We start from the raw sequence: 20,648 nt of genomic DNA on the forward strand, positions 1-20,648 counted from the left end.
CTGAGGCAGGAGGATCTCAAGTTTGAGGTCAGTTTGGATATAATGAAACTTCCTCTCAAGGAAACATAACAACAAAGTTTCCCTAGAAATGTAGAACCTTACAGTAGTGTATGTTGGCTAAGTGTATCCTTGCCCCCATGAAATAAAAAATATACCTTTGCATCTATAGCATGCATCTCATATATTTTTAACCCTACAAATGCTGTAGACCTCTCAGAAGATGTTATTAAATGTCATTTATGGATTTTGCATCATGTATAACAGGAAAGCACATCTGCAAATATTATAGAGGCTATGATTGGGTTTCATTTTGTGGATGGACTTTTTATCTTTGAGAATTTGGTGAGAATATAAGCAATCCAAAAGTACTTTGAAAAGGAATGAAAGGAAAATCTTCAAAACCTTGTGTTTCTAATATAGCTTAAGATGCAGAAACGCAGAGCTTCAAATGACCCTCTCAGCGCCCACACAGCCCCAGGTCTCTAGAGGAGGCTGCTTAAATACTTTTCCTTCTTGCGGTATTTGTTGCCTAAGCAAGTCTGTGGATATACAGGAGGTGCTTGTCCCTCCTACACAACCACTTTCATACTTACAACACTAACTCTCCATACACATACTAAGGGCACTTGAGTTGTTAATCGTATTCAGTCACTTTCTCAAGTTCTCAGGAGTGTAGTCCACACACTGCCTTCCAGCATATAAAACAGAAAATTATAGTTTATCTTGAATGTTTTTCCCAAGTACAAACCAATTCATAAGGAATGTTTGATACTCAATGGCTTTTTCAAAAGGTTTTTGATCCAGTTTAGAACTCCATAACTCTTATGCTCAAAACTAACGATGTAAATTTTTTTTTTTAAATAAGTTTTCTTTAACACCAGAAGGTAAGGATAAAGACATTGAAATGGGTAAAACCACCCTTCACTATTCATGTGAGGTGGTTATCCTCCTCCACAGACCCCTTTGTGGATGAATGAATACAAGGATTATATTGGAGACACATTGAACATATTTCCTAACAAATGAAATGATTTCAAATGTTTGACCTGAACAGTAAAGTAGTTAACCCCTCCCATACTGTGTTAGTTTTATGAAAACATTATATCTATTTTAATTATGATAAGAATATTCTTCAATCATAGTAAATGACAGTTTTGTCCTGTACATATCAATAAAATAATCATGTCTAATATTTTGCTAATGTGATACTCATCCATTTAAAAGCATAAGCCACTCTAAAACAGGAAAAATTGATCCATTTTTAAAAATAAATTTATCCTTGGGGGTTAAGCATTTCATTCAGGGTAGTTACCCATGGCAAGTGTACGCAGCCATATTTGCTTATGTCACGAGTCATACCAATGCATTCCTCTTGAGAATCATGTGAACTTTATGTCAGATTAGGCATTATAAACACAACCACCAAGTATCTTCCAAGGTACTCACAAAAATGACCTAGTTCCTACATATTCACTCTAGAACACTCATAGCATGTTCAACCATTCAAAGGAAGATCCTGGGTCCACTGAAATCTTTTTGGATCTCTTACTAAAAAGTCAGTCCCATTCTAAGCATATTAGATTCAGTAAGCTAAATCCAGCTTTGACAACCCAAGGGCTATGAGATCTAAGCTGGAGTTTATCTTTGTCATTGGAGTTACTAAGCTATTTAAGAGTTTAAGTAAAATTCAGACTTGTTAGTGCCATAGAATACAATAACTTATGAGCTGGGGGAAAAGCAATCTGGCTAACATCCCAGTTTTGCTTCCAATTTAAAACTTTTATTCCTATTGCTAAATTTTTCAGAACATTTATTATTTCAAAGACTACAACTCAGAATTCACAAAAGCATTTCTCAGTCCATGGGCTGCGACCCCTTAGGCAAACCTCTATCTCCAAAAATATTTACATTGTAATTCATGACAGTAGAAAAATTACAGTTTAAAGTAGCAATAAAAATAATTATACGGTCAGGAACACCACAACATGAAGAACTGTATTAAAGGCCACAGCATTAGGAAGGTTGAGAGCCCTGTATTCAAAGGGTTACATGTCCTATTTCTAAAAGTAAATATATCTTATTAATCAATTTGGTCAGATATGGAAAACTGTCTGTAGATCTAATATTTAGGAGGCAGAATCAGGAGAAATGCCTCGGGTTCAAGATCAGCAACAACCTACCTAGTGAGGCTGTCCAGTCCAGACTAGACAAAATAAAAAAAATAAAATAAAAATAATAAAAAAATAAATAAATAAATAATAAAAAATAATAATAATAAATAATAAAATAGCAGCAACTATTTTTTATGCTTAAAGAATTACTACTATTAAGGAGTCTATAATTGAAAAGAATAGTTAAGGAGAAAGTGAAAGCACAGCATCAGAATAGGAGAAAAAACAAATTGGGAAAAGAAAGGTATTTTCCAATGATGTATCCCTCTCGTTATGAACCATGTAACCAATGGCATATTTGTGAGAGGAAAAATGATTTCCTTAAAAAAGCAAAAGGAGAGCACAAGGAACAAAACAAATTAACAAAGGCATGGCTTTGGTTCCATTTTCCTGTGCTGATATCAACTGCTGAAAATTAGAAAGCAGCACCTGCACCGACCACACAGATTTTATTTTAAAAGCGAAACAAGATGAATGCTGGGTGGGGAAATCAGCTGGGGGGAAATGTGTGATGGAAATTCAGCAGGACAATGAAGACATTATGCGTGCTGTGAATCATTTTCGTTTACTTTATAATCATGCTAGCCAAAGAACAAGGCTTGTTGGGTGCACCGTGGACTAGTTAGGTCTCAATAGAGTAGTTGCCAGATCAATCTGCAAACAAAACTAAATGCTCAGAAGCTGTACAGAATTTTGCATGAAACAACTGACTAGCAAAGCAAGATTTTTAAAACTGGACTGATTTTTAAATACTTCAACGGAGAAGCTAAAGGCACTGTCTTTTTCTATCTTTACCTGCAGGCTTAGTGTTTCCCAAGATGTCCCTTTCAAAGCCTCTCGGAAGATTTCTTGAGAGTACTATATTCATCACCTTAAGAGAAGGTGCATTTTGATTTCTTACAGGTAAAGAAAGCCTGTTGACGGCAGCCCAGAGCCCTGTACCATCAACCATAGTCTGTGTTTGAGTATTGACTGGTGCTTAGTGTTAGCCTGGGCTCCAGGGTGCAACTCTGTGTTCTCCAGGTATAGCTTACTTGAATTAGTGAAACGTTTCTCTCTGTAAAACTCAAGTTTCCCAAGCTGCATAAAATGTGCCTCTCTAAGTTCCATCACCTTCCCTGTTTATTGAATCATAACGTAGTTTATACAGCCTAAGAAATCACTGAGATGATATTTATATTTCAAATCCATTTTTATTTTATTAGTCTTATAGTTATGCATTGGGCTTTGTTCTTTATTTGTATTGTGTAGATAAAAGTAGCAGTTGGAATTTCACTTGGAAAAGCATCTAGGATATTTATAAGTACATCTAATGTAAAAATAAAGTATTCCTTTGGTTGTAAACATATCTGATGGGGTTTATCAGGTTTCTACCTTTCTCTCACATATTTCTTCAAATAGAATTAAGCAATCAAAACATATATCTTACTTCTTAGCTGGCTGGACATGCTTTTTTTTTTATTATTTTTTTGGCAGATGTGGGTAGATCTTTGTCAGTTCAGGACCAGAGAGCTCAAAGTCTTTACAGAGAGCTCAAAGTCTGCCATAGGTATACAGTGGGTCCTTCTCAAGCGAAACAAAACAAATATTGTCTTGATTTCATCAGGGAAGAAAATATAATGCCATGATATCTTTGGTTTAACTTTTGTTTCATCTTTTTATTTTTATGATCTAATATGTCTTGACTTAAAACTTTGATATAGGGAGTTATTTTACATGTTAATATTAGTACTTGGTGGTTGAGGGCAGCAGTCTTATGTACTTAAAAAACGAAATATTTAAAAATTTTCTTCTTGAATTCTTTCTGCCTTACTAAACACATCAGAAAATTTGTATGTGTTTTGACACTATCTGTTTCAAACTCAGCACAGCACACAAGGAAGTACATGAAGGAGGAGGTGAGATGGGATGGGTGTGATTCGTGAGTAGAATGAAAAATAGGCATGGTGTACACAGCACCACAACTAGTAGGACAACTTGTGCAGTTTTCCCTTCATAAAATCCAAAATTTAGGTTTCTCTTAGATGTCTGCTTTGGAATAGTATCTACCAACAAGAACCCTCAATAGCCCACAGAAACGTCCAAATACAAAAGGAGAGCGGCCGTGCCTCCTACCTCCATCTCCGGATCCCGATCCTGCATCTGCGGAGAGAAAGGAAAACAGCTCATACTCACTTGAAAAATATATTACACAATTAGTTTTCGAGGCTAGGCTTCCTCTCTCTGCTGTCAGTGTTTTTGGTTTGAGACAGGGTCGTTGTAACCCAGGATGATTTCACAGTTTGCTACCCCTGCCTTCATCTCCTAAGTGTGGGGATCACACGCCCGCAACATTAGCTTGTTCACTCTCTCAATGCTAAAACGCCATTGATGTGAAAACTTGCAGCATTTAATCTCCTCATAGTCAGCTTTCTCAATTTAACGTAATTTCTATTGACATAATATATAAGTAAGATTCTATTTTTCTTCTTAAATTTTATGAAACCTGTGATCGGCTTTTCTCAGCTTTGGGGAAAGAAAGTCCTGCTTGAGTATGAGAAGTCCTCCCGGCTTTAACTTTCACCAGGCTGAATTTGGAGACTTTGCCGTGATGAGATGCTTCTATCACTGCCTTTTCGAAACTAAACAGTGTACATGGTAAGGCTTCTGTTACTGCCCATTGCTTATAAACAAAGGAAAGCCGAGTAAAGGGAGAATTTTGTGGGGATGAGAGGCTGATCCACTCCACCCTGACGGCAGACTCTCATCTTCAGGGAACTACTCACTGTTGAAATGAGTGGTCATGAGTTTACTTAGCTTTTGTGCTTGCAATGCAGCAAACTCTGAGACACTGGCACAAAAACACTACCTGCACTATTTCTTACCCTGCTTCTTCCTGCCCTCCCTTCCCAGTCACTACAAGTAGGTAAGGGTGACTCTAAGAACGTGAATTCCAGAACTATCCAGTGCCCTGGTCTGAGTCAAACTTTTGAGTTTCTATCTGTTCCTAAATGAAGACATTATCCTTTCTCTGCTTATTTCTTTTCATTCAAAAGATATCTCATTGTGCATTTCTACTCTTAATTCTAGGTAATAAGGCAACATTGGTAGCCTCTTTCAGCCATGTTATTACTATTCGACATTGAAATTGCATCCAGGATTCAAGACTTACATAAGAATCCTCCTCAATGAGTTTTTCCCTTGTAGTTTAGTTGAATTAATGTAAAACATTTCTTGTTCTGGCTGGGCTCTTTGAGATTTTGTGGAGACATACTACATAGAGTGGTCAGGGGGATGAAAATCCACAGAGGTGACACTTGGGGGAGAATGGGTCAGTCTATAAAATGTGTCCTCCTTTGTGGCATTAACAGTGCTGTGGTGGAACAGTAAGTCTTGGTGGCAACTCAGAGTAACTAACATTGTATTATATAAGAATCACAGTTCAATCACAGACATGCCCTCTACTTAAAGGCAAGCTAATTGATAGAAACAATTTATAATTATAGAGAGACATATTACTATATACATACATTACTATATATATATATATATATATACATACATACATATATATGGACATGTGTTAAGAATAAATGTATATTGGTATATATTTATATATTAAGATATAAAAATATTATTAAATATAAATATATATATTTAAATATACACTTCTTGACAAATGTATATTTATGATATATATTTTTAACAAATGCATAACCAATTAGGGCTTGATTTAACATTTTAATAATGCCAAATTATGAATGTATAATTCATAATTTGTGCATTCCTTTTTTAACAGGAACATACTCTGCCAGTTAGAACACATTCATTAGTTACATCACAGCTTCTTTGTGGCAGAATAGTGCTTGAATGGCCAACATTTGCTACGTTTCCTCTGAGCACACTTTCATAGGTAAGATTTTAATTGGTTTTGAATTAATTTGAAATCTTACTTCATTGTTACTTTTATTCAAAGGGGCCAAGTCAAGGCTGTCCTGAATTGGGACTATCACATCCTGTCTGTATGCTTACAGCGTATGATGTCTATTTCTCATTTCTTACTAACATCAGGAACTCCCATCAGGCAGGGTAATGTGATGACTGTCCCTCTACACTTGACTATGACACACAGAAAGAGAATGGCACCTATGCTCACAGGTTCCAGGTTGCTAAATGACAAGCAGAATCCTAGGCAGCCTTCTGAAACTGCTTAATGAGTGAATAGTAGCTTACTTTAAAAGTGTGAGCACAGCCTGAAGTACATTCATTAAAATATTGAGAAAACATCTTGCCTATTGATCTTTAGGCATTTGTGTTAATATATGTGTTTGGGAAAAGTTAGGGAAAAAATAGAAGTGTTTTGGATTTTATCTTCCACATATGTTTCTAAAACTTCAAGAGATTTCATCCACATGATTAGTGATTGATTTGACCCAGATTAAGTAGCTAGGGAAGAAAAGAGGGCTAGATGGGAAAATGGGCACTGTAGTCAACAGCATCATTATGAAATACTTGTGGGAAGCTTTAATGTTTTCTCAATTGTAGGATGAGTCACCACGGCAAGCCAGAAATAAGTAGACTAAGAAAGTTGCAGTGAGGCAGACACATCTTGGCAAGGAAGGGATACTATTGGACAGGAATCTGGGCTCTTCATCAACTCCATTCTTGCAAAGCAAGAAGTTAAACTGACAATGAGACTGGCTATGAGGAAGCCACATTCTGGATTAAAATTTCAGTGTTCTCCAGCCACTTATTCCCAGAGAATACAACTTGCCACCTCCACTCTCTGTCAAAGAACATTAAAAATAAATGGGAAAATTATGAAGAAAAGTGAGAACCACAATTTATTTGTCATCAAGCCTGGGTAATCACTTGGTTTCTCCATCACTGCTCAGACCAAAAACCCTCTTACATTCACTAGTCAACAGAAGATGCATTCAGCTAAACTGGCTGACTAATTAAATCCTGTAGAAATCTAAGTATGCAAATGAGGTAAGGACAGCTTCTTCGATTGTGATTAAATTTTCTACTTGGCTAAGTATTTATTTTCATAGTAAAAGCAGCACACTGGGGACTAGCATGAATAGACTTGAATGAATCAGACTGTGTAGACTGACAGGAACTCAGAGGTTGGGAGAAAAAAAATACCATTTTTGGTACCAGATGCCATTTGCTATAGCCGTAGCTCCTGGTCCGGTTGTTCCTGTTGGTCCTCACTGGGTGACATACATGTTACTCAGCTGCCCTCCTGGATCATCATCATAAGCATTACTGCTCCCTGCAGTGTTCACTAAAACCCTCTTGGGGTCCAAAGGTTCCATGTATTTCTGTTTCATTAGTTCTTAAGTAGTTGTTCCCTATTGTTTTGTGCTTTGGTATGGATAGGTGATTTATTTTCATAGTTTGTTTCTTAGTGCTTTCTCCTATGCCCCAATCCATTCTCTGAGGCTGGCTTCTGGTCCTCTTCCTCCCCTCTGACCTGCACTCTTGCCTTCACTTTTACACACAAGTCTTACTCCATGCCAAGCAGCTATGACCTGTTCTGCTAAGTCTGTACTGACCACAGGCTCTGTGGCTGGCCATCCTGACCATTATCCAGATAGGTCATTAAATTGCAAGGGCAAAGAATCATTCAGAAAAGACCCTTTAACTACCAACACAAAAATCAAACGACTGTATCTCTGTGGCTGGTTCATTGTCCTCTGCTCCTTCTGGGAACTGTGGTAACGAGCAGGAGACCTTCAAAGATCAGTCACCCCTAACTGTAAGGAGACTGAAGACAGTCTTCCAAGGAACCCAAGACTTTGTTCTTACTGACTGCATTCCCTGCCCCAACAAACAACACATATTACTCATGTTACACCCTAAAATAGAAAAACCTGTTATCCCTGAGGGACTTTTACAGAAGATTCCCTAATACTAGTTTGTTATTTTTGAAAGAAGTTTTCCTATTGTATTATTATCATTTTTCCTGAACTATGACCTTCCAGAGAGTTTTTTTTTTTTTAAGTAACTATAGTGATCCTGTTGTGTTACTTACTGTTTATTTAGGACAGTCACTTGAGATGCCTATGGCCTAAGCTGCACTTGGTTCCACTTTAAAGCATTGCCTTCCTAAGCAGGCTTTGCCTAACTGTGTTTTCTTTTTATCTGTTGTCACTTTATTTCTCTACCTGTAAATTTCTGGGTTGTTAGCACCTCCCCCCCCACATACACACACACACAAACAAGAGAGAGAGAGAGAGAGAGAGAGAGAGAGAGAGAGAGAGAGAGAGAGAGAGAGAGAGAGAGAGAGAGAGAGAGAGAGAGAGAGGGAAAGAGAGGGAGAGAGAGGGAGAGAGAGAGAAGAAAGTGGAGAGAGGGAGGGAGAGAAACAGAGAGAGGGAGGGAGGGAGGGAAGGAAGGAGGGAGGGAGAGAGAGTCAGAGGGAGGAAGGGAGAGAGAGGAGAGAGACAGAGAGAGGGAGGGAGGGAGGGGAGAGAAGGGAGAGAGAGAGAAGAGAAAATAAAATGTAGGAAAAGAAAAACAATCAAACAGCAAAATTAAACAAATAACACTGAAAAGCTAAGATGATGATAGTGGACGTCCTTCCTTCCCACCTCCCTTCCTCCCTCCCTCCCTCCTTCTTTCCTTCCTTCCTTCCTTCTTTCTTTACTTCCTTCCATCATTCTTAGAACAACACAAATAAAGAGTGCTGTAGAGTGTGAGTTTAACTGTGTCAGAAAGACAGATGTTAGTGTAAATTATTCACACAGCCAATGCATTCTTCAGTATGATCTGCTAAGTGGTAACCAGCACATTTTACAGTTAAAATCTAACATTAGTGTCTCCACAAAAATACTTGTTAACTTCAGAACTCTCAAACTACAAAGGTGCACTCTAGAAGATAGCACTATTTCTCAAAGGAACGATGGATTGAACGGAAAGCTCATCTATGTATTTGATATGTGGGTACTCAACTCAGATTTCTAATTGTATTTTTATTCAACTGTCTGCACTTCAGTAAACAACATATGTAGTTAAAGATACCAGTTGTGAATTGATGCATTTCCTCTCTTTTACAGATGTATTTGAAATAAAAGAAACCACAATGCACAAAAATGATGTACAAGAGAGTAAATGGAATCCCAAGTTCATGCATAGGAAAGTCATTTTGTTGTTGTTGTTGTTCTGTTTTGGTTTTGGTTTTGGGTTTGAGTTTTTTTGAGCCATTGGATACAAGAAGCCATTGAATTCACAGTCCATTCCAGGAACCCTCGTGCATACCTGTAGCACAGGATCCTTCGGAGACCACAAGTATCTCACTCTGCTGTTTGCAGGCAGCTTGCCGTAGGTAGCACTCATTCTGGTAGCTCTCTCCATTGGAGCCGCACACAGGCACGTAGTCACTGTTACACTGAGGGACAGAGGGAGAAGAAAACGAACACACAAACAAAAAGACTACGGTCGTTATTGGATTCTGCATTCCTCAAACATCCTAAATGCAAGTAACCGGTTCCAAAACAAACCCTCGAACATCCTAAATGCAAGTAACCATTTCCAAAACAAACCCCATCTTTTGGTTTTCAGTGATCTCAAGCTTGTAAGTGCCTATCATTCAAAGATATTCAAAGTTGATGTCAAGTGGACCATTTTGGTCCTTTGATTTTGACAGAGGCAACACAAGTATTTAAATTATTTAGGTGATTCCAAGAAAGTGACTGAGCCATTAGCATACAAAAGATGTAACAGCAAACATACCACTATTATTTAATTGTTTTCCTGAGGTAGCCTTGCTAACTTCTTAGGGAAAAAATAAACAACTCAGCCATGTCAGGTTATTAAAATCAAGGCTGACAGCTATCTGTGTTGGTAACCGAAATATTTGGCTGAAATTTCAAAACGATAATAACAAAATGAAATATCCAATTATTGCTTGGTTTACTTTTCTATTGGATTTTAATCTTGATAAATTAAGGAATATTTAGATAAGATGGATTTTCTTATTACTTTTTATCATTAAATCTTTGGATATTGCTAAAGACAAAGTAGTAGAAGCAAGACTTTGAAATACAGAGAGAAACTTTCACCAGAGATAAACCTTATACCCAATTTGTTGAATATTCCAAACTATCAGGATTCATATGTGTTTGAGAAAGAGAAATGCTCATTTTTAGAATAACCTCATTACCAAAAACTACATATTTTTACAATAGAAATTAGACAACCTACCGGTTACAGCCATCATATTATAATCACACTCTAAGGCATTAGAGATACTTGGCTGTGTCCTATACCTGCTAATTACACCAGGATGTGATTATCTGCTGATTACTACTACTGATGTACTTCATTGTTTAATTATAACAAATGAAATGATCAAGATGATTATTTATCAAGGCTTGCCTATGCCAGAAACACAATAAGGAAAACCATGCATGCAGGTACATGTGAAAATGCTTTTCTGTTTACTACTGTTAATTAAAATGTTTGAACTTTTGACGTGCTAGACATTTACAATTCATACAAAATAAATCAGCATCCTATTTAGGTAGCAAGAAAAATTTTAATATTCATGTCTATATTTTTATGTCTATCACATGTAAATTTTAACTCAAAGATTTATACCAAAGAACAAAAAATAAAACTGGCATAAGGTAAGAACTTAATTGACAAAAACTCGAGACATATTTTTATGCTGTAATTTCTTACATTATCTGTGCCCTTTTATGCACAATAGCCTATTTAATCCTCTTTCTTACTTTTACATAATAAGAGCTTATCATCCTGAAAACTTATTCATTTATGTACTTATTTTGTGTATGTGTACATTTGTGCATGTGCTTGCTGACTCATGTGTGGCTTTGTGCCTATGTGTAGAGGCCAGATGTTGACATCAGGCGTCTTTCTCAACACTTCTGAATCTTTGTTTGAGTCAAAGCTTGTCCCTGGGTTTGTAGTTCCCAGATTCAAACAAGCTGCCTGTCTAGAAACCTCCTGTGACCATCTGTGCCTGCCTCTCCATGTTGGGACCATGGATGTGCACTGTCACACCCATACTTTTACATAGGAAATGTGGATTAAACTCAGGTCTTTATGCTTGCACAGTAAATATTTTATTTTCTAAGCCATTTCCCAGTTCTCCACCCAGGCAATTTACATGTATTACAAATAAGTGCTTTCTACATGAAAGGCACATGAGTCTTGCCTTTGTTCTATCACTGAATAATTTAAATATTAAATTTTGCTAATTGACAGTTTTTCAAACATAAAATCCAAATTTTATGGGATTCATGTTATGGTTGCAATTGCTAACAGCATGATTTACTACATATTTTAGAAATCTTCATCATTATTTCTATAATTAGATATTCTGGATACCTGGTATTCATTTAATAATTCTACTCCATAGGTATACTGTTAGTTCATAGACTCAGTATATTTATATAGCTACATATGAAATTTATTTGATTCTGATTTTTGGTAATCTATTGCTACAATTTAGCTAAGTAAGCAATTTTCTTATGATAGGTGACACCTATGGCTGAACATCTTGATGAGCTTTCCATACATATACATATCTTTGAAATTATGTTTGATTATGACAACTATAAGAGAGAGTATCTTCAGTGTTAATGCAGGGCAAAGACAACATAAAAATGACAGTAACATTTTGAGTTTTCCAATGAGAAGTATTAGAAGATAAAAGAACAGATAAGAGTGGTGTGAATTTCATATTCATGGCCAGGAAGACAAACAGATAGTCAAGAACTAGATAAATGTGCAGTGTTAAGGACCTGAGACAGGAGAATGGACTTTGTGGGTTCACCAAGCTATGATGGTATCTGATGATTGGAGGAGAGAAGAGGAAGAAGGAAAGAGCTGGTAACAATAGACAATAGATCAGCTAACCTTCTCTTTAGACACACGATAGCTCAAATGGATGTGGATTACTGCGTTGTTAGCCTCTCAAGGCTAGGTCTGGCAATCTCACCCCTAGTTATTTTTTTTTTAATAAATGTTTAGTAACATATTGTGTACAGATTATTTGTGTTCACATTTTCTTCTGCATAACTTTGATTTTTTTTCCTCTTCCTCTTTCTTATACTCTTTAGAAGGTTAGTTGAATAGAGGGCTAGTGGCTGGGGCAGGGAGTTTGCAGATTATTATCTTTGTCAGGTTCTATGACACAATTCTGATATACACCTTAAAATAGTGAATAAACTGATGAAGTGCTCTTGTCACTTCTGGGGGATGCATGCAGTCAGCCAAATGTGAACAGTGCTTAAAACAGGGCTGCCAAGTTCTGTGCAGAAGCCAAAAGGGGGATTTGGGAGAGCTGAGAAGAGCTTAGCTGCAGATTATCACCAGAATGTTTTTGGCCTTTAGTACCATGACTTGCACTCATTAAAACGGAAACCACAAGAGGACAGGGATACTCTTAGTCACGAAGGCTCAAGGGTGGATGTCTAGTTCTGTTTTTCTTCTGTCTCTCATTGTTTTTATATAGGGGTTGGTATGTTACTCCGTAGTTTAACGTTTGTAAGATTCTGAAGTGGTGAATTGAGATACATGGAGAATTAACACAAGATTTAAGAACACAAGTTTCAATGTAAACATCACCTATTAAATGGAAATTATCTGATATTCATAGCTTATTTTTACTAGCAGAATTGCCTCCTAGCACTCACAGCAAAGTACCATGATGTTTTTAGAATTAGAAAATAATGAAGCTGAGGCGACCCTCTGTATGAGAATTGGGAAACTGCTGCACTGAAATACGTCGAGTTCTTGAAAATGGTTGTGGGGCAGTCATGACATTGTTTATGGTCTAAATAAGGGGAAAATAGCTGTTTAGCCACTTACTAAAGTCTACAAATCTATCTGGTTAACAAAACCAAAATTATGCCATGGTTACGGTTAAGTCCATAAGTGTATGTGTTATATAAACTTATAAGAGGAATTTGTGATTCCATTTTCATTGTTTATAAAAATCTGAAGTTTATTTTCCAAATATGTGATTTGATTATAATGGCTTTGTCCCCAGTGTTCCACATTGCTTAAGATGCTCATACACTACCTTAATGGATTCAACAACTTGGCCAGGGGAATAAAAAAGTTGAAAAATTTATCAAGTGATTAAATGCTTCTTTGGTTAATATGGATTTTAAAGTTGAAAATTCAGCATCTCAAAGCTATATGTGACTTAAGTTTTATCTATCTCCAGCACCTTCCACAGAGTCTGGCATGGAGAAGTTTCTCAACAGATGTTAAGTGAATTCTGTTATATTCTGTTGTCAAAGGCTGAGGAAGAATAGCTTAAGATACAAAATAATACTTTTTCAGAGAATAAAATGTTAACAAAAAATCTGTATGTGTTGCTGTCTGGCTGGTCCAAAGTAACTTTTATTTCTTCAGAACTACATCTTGCATGTATTATGTTGGTGGTTTTTTAAATGGGCAGATCTTTGACTGTGGTGAATGTGACTATAATTCTCCATGTTACATCACTAAAGGACATGGGTTTTACTTGGCTCCTCCCCTCTTTCTGGATGATTTCCCTTTAAACCTAGCCATTGTGCTATGTCAAAGCCCAAAGTACAAAATAGCCCATGCAAAGATTCAGAGGTGGAGAGGAAGCAAGCTCCACAGACAGTAGTCAGACATGAATTAGAGCCCTGAACGGAGCATGCCTTGCGTTTCCCCTTCGCCATGACAACAGAGGCTGAAGATAACTGGTTCCAAAAACTAATCAAAACTTTTGCACATCTATGAAAAAATAAACATTCATGAAGACTTTAAGTTTTAGGGAAAATTTGAGCAGTAGTAGTAATGGAACATTTTTGGATATAAAGCAAAATTTATTAAATGCAAATATTTAATATCTAAATTGGAAAATTCTTTAAAAAGCATAAGGCTACCTCATATATTAAGCTTATAAATTACCATTGATCCTTGTGGAACTAGTACTATGAACAACTGTAACTCTTTCTGCCTGCCTTCCTCTCATTCACCTTTCTGTTACTCTTCCATTTTTCTTCTATCCACTCTCTCAGTTTTTCTTCACAATTGATTTATCAGGTTGAGTAGTGTATCTTTTGGTATTACGTAGGAAGATAGGATGCCTGAGATTGCATCACATTATAAACTTTTATTTTATTATGTAAGAATTACTTGTGTAGGTTTAATGCCCCCTATTCAACATGTTTAGAGATATAACATTTGAGAACTTGGCATTTGTAAAATGACAGAATAGACTTCACCTTTTGAGCATCTATACAAAATACTCCCGGTCAAAAACATTTAAAAGGTTCAAAACATTTTAAATATCATGATGGATTTCAGACTATTTCAGAATTTGGATTTCTGGGTTACAGATGTTCCACTTGTATTGTTTTGATTATTAATTATTGTTTATAATAAACTGACATTGCTGCTGTGTTATTGGAATTTTCATTTGAATACTTAGTAATATTAAAAAATTGTAATTGATGTACTTAAATATAAATACATCATTTGGCTTACTGTGTTTCATACTCTAGAATTATGACTTACTTAATTGGAAACTATTTATATTAATGGCCATAAATTTCCTCGTCTTATAAACAATGAAAAGGACCTGAGCATGCATCTCAATGGCAGAGCACTTGCCTAGCACATGCAAAGTCCTGAGTTATGACATCAGCAATGCAGAAGTAAGAAGAGAGGAACAAAAAGAAGGAAGGATGGAGGAAAGGAAAACTAATGAGCCAGCTAACCAAACTTACCTAACTTAGGTATAAGAATTGGAGGAGTTTTGAAGAGTAGAAATTAGTGTATTTTAAAGTATCTAAGGGAAGTCAGATTTATATAAGCTCATTTTAGTGTTTTAGTAATAATACATATTGGAACATATTTAAGTTATGCATAATATGCACATTTATGTTTGACATTTATCTCAGTCTAGAAAAACTAATGTATATCCCATTTTAAGTATAATAACTTATGCTCATATCTGAAAATGCACAAGAAACAGGAATTTAGGATACTACATTGAAGAGACTTTCAGATGTCTTTATTTTTATCAGATGGAAGGGGAGAAAATATTTAAAAAATAGAAAAAAATCCTCACAAAACAACATGAAAACTCTGAAGACTGGGAAGAAACTAGTTCAAGGACCTCCTAGCTTAACATAGTTCATCTCATGCAAGTTGTACAATTTTATTTAACTATCACCTTGATGTTGACATTCAACAATTATGACACATATACAAAGTCTAAATTTACTACTAGAAAATGTCTTTTTTTCAGTATTTAATACTGAAAAAGTATTAAATGACATTAAATATTGACAGTATTTAATGTCTTAAAATATTGACTATTGTAGAACACATTAATAACAGTATAGTCCAGTAGAAATAAGGAAACACATTTATATTTCCTATTCAAATTTTTATTTGGCAGATAAAAAATCAAACACAGTTCCTTTAAATAAGAAAATAATATGCTTCCATTTTGTGACTTTACCCATTTAGAATTATACCAGTTCCTTTTATTTCTTTACGGTGAAATATCAGAAACACAAACATCTCATTTGAGGAATGTTCTTTGTGAACCATTTTATGCTACTTACAAGTTTACTTACTGGATCTATCCCTGGCTACAAAAAGTAAGAAAAATTCATGGGAATCACAAATTAAAAAAAAAAAAAAAGCTATAAAATTCCATAGGCATGATTTCTCCAATTGGTTTTCCATCCTCTTTGCTTATCATTTGTAAAATTTGCAAATTGGAAATTCTCATGCTCCATCTCCTTCATGTAGCTCTTCACTCACTATGGTAGAGACCTTGAAAGTTGATGCCACATGTATGTGATCTGCACTGATGCATCTCTAAAACCATGGCAATGTCTTTGGCCACTTTAAGCTACCAATAAGCTTGCTCTGTTTCTCAAAAAGGAGGAAAAAAGGTACAAGGAGATTTTATCTTTTCTAAAAGTATCTCAATCCATATTTAAAGGTGAATTTTCTTACCTGCCTCACCAAGATGTTGGGTTAAGTCCTATGTATTCACTATTAAGTCAATATTCAATATGGTACATTAAATCAGATATTTAAATGTGACTTTGTGTTTCTACTTTTTCAGTAACTCTCATTTTTTTCTTATAATTTTGGAAGAATCCTTGATCTTGCTCATAGTTTTATATATACGCATATTTCCTGTCTCAGTTTAAAAATTAGATATCAATGTTTGTTTTTAAATATAACTCAATAATAATCAAGTGTTAGTATAAGGTACTAGTTCAACATCTGAGCTATCTGAGTTATTATTATTATATGAATATTTTGAAAAGAAGCAGACCCCAGTAATTTCCATAGTGGGAAATAAGATAAATAATGATTGTAACAATAAAAACAATGGCAGCATCCTTTTGAATTAATTTTAACCACTTTGGTGACAACTTCTTTGTAAAAATATACTTTTCTCTCTAACTGTTGAAAACCTCTCTGACACATGCTAATAATGTCCACCATTCTCCTGCTTGGGAATCAACATGAGGTTCTATATGCTCACATGAATTCCTAGGAGACTCTGTAGTTGTTTAATGTGCTAGTCTCAAAATCTTTAATGTATACAACAAGGCTCATGATTTCCAAACTCGCAAAGTAGTTTAGGAGTGACCTTAATAGAACTTAACATAAAATTGCATCATACTGACAGGATAAGGAAACCAAAGACCATTAAACCAAAGAACAATATAATAATAATAATAATAATAATAATAATAATAATAATAATAATGACAACTTGTGAAGAACAAAAGTGCAAATCCATACCTGTTATCCACTGACTACTTTGACAATTATCCTCAGTCAATTGACCTATAAAATGTGCACACCAATGGCTTAGGAAGGCTTGCTTTCTACCCATATCTAAAAAATAGAAACTGAAGCTTATCTAACATCCATGGCATTTTTGACTAGGTCAGACCCAGGTGTCTATAAGGCGTATGTCATCTGGACATCAGCTTGCTGTCCTGGCAGTACTTTTATTTAATGCGAGCCTCCCTCTGAGTCTGTACAGTTATGAATTGCCAAATAATGGGTGGTACAAGCAGCTCACTGCCTTGCAGCCTCTTTCATGAGTTGAAGATGCAAATATCAGATGTCTTACCTTGAACTGACAGACGCAAGTCACAGTGTCTCCAATCCTTAAACATTCCCCGTCAAATTTACAGGTGTTGGTGTCACACAGGAAGAGATCATTTTCTCTGTCATCATAACCTCAAGTTTAAAAAGAATGCTCCAGTCACTTTAAAATGTTATAATTTTTAAAGAGAATTCTAGCGTGTAGCATGAGCAGAATTTTCCTAAAATTTAATTCCAACAGCCACAAGTTTGCCTTCTACTAATAAACTCAAAATTTAGTGAAGTGATCAATAAGAGTTCATATGTTTTAAATTGTTCCCTAGTTAAATTCTCCCTCAGTATCATCTTTTGAGCATGCTTTCTTAAATTTAGCTTAGACTAATAGTGACTGCGTGAATGAAAGTTTGATACTTGCTTCTCTGCTTTCTTTTTAATTTTTTTCTCACTAAGAAGGGTGTATCAGTGACCCAATCTCAACATTTAGGAAAAGATTTGTTGATGGTTTGTGGATGCCATTTTAATATTTCTCTGTATTTAATTGCTCTTTGCTTTAAGATCTGAAATGACCCTTACTTATAGTTTTTCCAGACAAAGAGAAAGCAAAACCTCAATAATAAAGATAAACAGACTTGGTGTTTTCTGTGAAGGTCTTTCTGACTCAAAGGAAGATTGATCACCTTCAAGTTAACAGGGATGGGAGGGGCTGACAAGTTCTTCATAACCTCCCTAGAAATACAGTCTTCATTTTTAGTTAGTGCACACAGCTTTGAGATATCTGGCTCATAATGCACTTCCTCATTGTCAATGTTATATGTAAGCTGGTTATTCCTAATACTAATGTCAGTTAAGAATGAGACAAACTAGTCATGTTGAACATTAGCTATGATCAAATTTTAAGGATGCTAGGTTCCCAAGTGGAATTTATTCTTTTAAAAATAGCATACATGAATGCAGGAACCATGAATAAGTTAGAGACATGTTGTATTTTATAAAATACCAAATTTAGAAATTACCAAAAGCAGAACCAAGTCAGTCTACTGACCTAAATCTATTATGACTGTACATTTCAAGTTGTCTTAACAAAGGTTAAACAGGAGTGGTGCATATTAATTTATTGTCTCTTAGGATTCATATTAGTCATCCCTTAGAACTGTATGTGCCTTCACCTATAAGTTTTACTCAATAATTCCCATCCTCTCAAAAGTTACACACACTTCTTTTCACTTACACATCTCCAAAGGCTACCTTATTCAAAGACAGACTTAATTGTAAGAGGATTTTATTTATATAAAATGAAATGTTATAAACACACTTGCTAAAACGAGGCTAGACTAGACCATGGGGACAATGCTCATGCATGCTTAGAGAGTTTAAAAATGCCAAAGAAATTACAGTATGATTCTTCAGGTAAACTAGAGTCTAGGATAATGAAATGTAAAATCAGCCAGTAAGAGTGCAGTAACTTCGATCTTTGGGCCCCTTTCAATTAGAGGCTTCAGTAGCATGCAGCTGTTAAGCTTTACTGTTCTGAAGGAGACTGAATGAGCAAGAAGACTGCTGACAATGAAACCCAGTGCAGAAGTGAAGGGATTGGAACTTGCCATGGTAGGGTCACTGTGTTCTCAGCAGAAAGTCTATCAGCCCTGGGGCATGCCCATTCTGGAGTGGGGGCGGGGGATATGTGATTGCATATTTCTCAACTTCTGTCCTCCACATAGGAACTTGGATGGGTATACTTTGGCTCCAAAATCAATTTCTTTCAAAATCAATGGTGTTTGCAGCCAAAGAAAGAGAGAAGGGGGCGGGGGTGGGTGGGGGTGAAAGGAGAGAAGGAAGGGAGAGGGGAGAGGACACGCTAGAGAGTGCAAGAGAGAGCTAGGGAGGTATAGACAGAGCAAGCTAGAGGAGAAAAGAGAAAGAAAAAAGAGGGAGGAAGAGGAGAGAGGAGAGAGAGAGAGGGAGAGAGAGAGAGAGAGAGAGAGAGAGAGAGAGAGAGAGAGAGAGAGAGAGAGAGAGAGAGAGAGAGACTGGAGACTGACTTGGTCCCTGGGAACTTGCCTCCTTAGAATTATCTGTGATCCAGTGCTGACTAGGAAACCCCTGCATTCAGAAGCATTTTCGGCAGGAATTAACAGTTTCCCTGCAGTCTTCATTTGATTTATTGCTTTCTTGATTGTTCTTTCTTATAAAGTTATTTCTCGCACATCCAGGCTAGACTTTTTTTTTTTTTAAACGATGGGAAATATTCTGCGTTAGTGTTTTCCCCAGGATGGAGAACCTAGAAAACTACCTCTGTAGTATTTCTCTAAATCCTCCAATTTGAAAGGGGCAAACATCTAAGATTTCCCCACACCTGTACTTTGTTCCTATCCCAGCACGCCCAGCCTTAACTGAAGCAGTTCTCAATGTTTCTCAGGATTGAGGTGGGAAGTTCTGGGTTTCAGGCAGTGGCTGGGCAGACGCATGAGAGTGGACAGGTCTGTGCAGGTTCTGCGCTTCGAGTGGTGAAGGAGTAGAGGGCTGAGGGTCTGGACTTACCGGAGCAGTTCCAGCCGGTGGGCGTTTGGCAGTCACTTAAGGAGGTAGGGAAAGCAGCGAGTTTTACCGGGCGGGCTATGATAAGCAGCGTCACGGGCAGCAGCAGCAGCCAGCAGAAGCCCTCGCAAAGTGTCCAGCTGCTGCACTGCCGCGGGGACTCCCACAGCACCATGACTACTTCGCGCAACTCTGCAGCAACCAACGGCTTCTGAAGAACACGGGATCGCGGGGGCCACGCAGTGGGCTACTGAGCATCCCGCGGACCGCGGCAGCAGAGGAGGGGGAGGCGGCAGGGACAGCCGGCGGTGAGACTGCGGCCAAAGGAAAGCATGATCTCCGGAGTTTCAGCAACATTCAGTGACCGGGCTCAGCCTGCGGAGCGAGAGGATAGTCCGCTGAGAAGCTGCGCCCCAGATGCAGGGAGCTGCTGCCATAAGGAACAGGGTCGGGGCAAAGGAGGAGCAGGAGACAGAAACCAGGGTGCGGAGAGGAGGCGGCCAACCGGCCGAAGAGAGGAGCGCGACCAGACTGGGTGGAGGGACAGTCACAGCGCCCCGCAGCCCAGCCGCCGCCTCTCGCGCTCTGCCGCCCGCATCCCTCTGGCGTTTGGGAAGCAGCAGGTCCTTAGCCCGCCCGGGGTCACGTGGGAAGCGGCAGTCGGACTCTGATTGGCGGAGCGGGATGCAGGTCCCGGGAGGGAGGGGTCGGTGAGGAGGTGCAAGGAGGAGGCAGCCACTGATGCCACAGATGGGCTAGTTCTCTAGGCTCTAACCCGAGTGGGGCTAGGCGGGATGGCTCCTAGGAGAAGCTCAGGCTTCAGGGCGGCTACTCCCACGCTCTTTCCATCCCACT

General features: G+C 37.4%; 1 protein-coding gene across 1 annotated transcript in view; it reads right to left on the reverse strand.

Annotated features, from left to right (window-relative positions):
- Tmeff2 (transmembrane protein with EGF like and two follistatin like domains 2) overlaps nucleotides 1–20,413 on the reverse strand; it is a 246,191-nt gene extending 225,778 nt beyond the window's left edge. The window contains exons 1-4 of the mRNA XM_031367444.1: nucleotides 19,797–20,413; nucleotides 17,284–17,393; nucleotides 9,417–9,546; nucleotides 4,287–4,313 (exon numbers count right to left, since the gene is read on the reverse strand). Of these exons, the coding sequence (XP_031223304.1) occupies nucleotides 4,287–4,313; nucleotides 9,417–9,546; nucleotides 17,284–17,393; nucleotides 19,797–19,968 (439 nt within the window). The 5' untranslated portion in view covers nucleotides 19,969–20,413. The remainder of the gene's footprint in view (nucleotides 1–4,286; nucleotides 4,314–9,416; nucleotides 9,547–17,283; nucleotides 17,394–19,796) is intronic.
- Nucleotides 20,414–20,648: the final 235 nt, after the last annotated feature.

Source organism: Mastomys coucha, unplaced genomic scaffold (assembly GCF_008632895.1).
Source record: "Mastomys coucha isolate ucsf_1 unplaced genomic scaffold, UCSF_Mcou_1 pScaffold14, whole genome shotgun sequence".
In the NCBI taxonomy this organism is placed as follows: domain Eukaryota; kingdom Metazoa; phylum Chordata; class Mammalia; order Rodentia; family Muridae; genus Mastomys; species Mastomys coucha.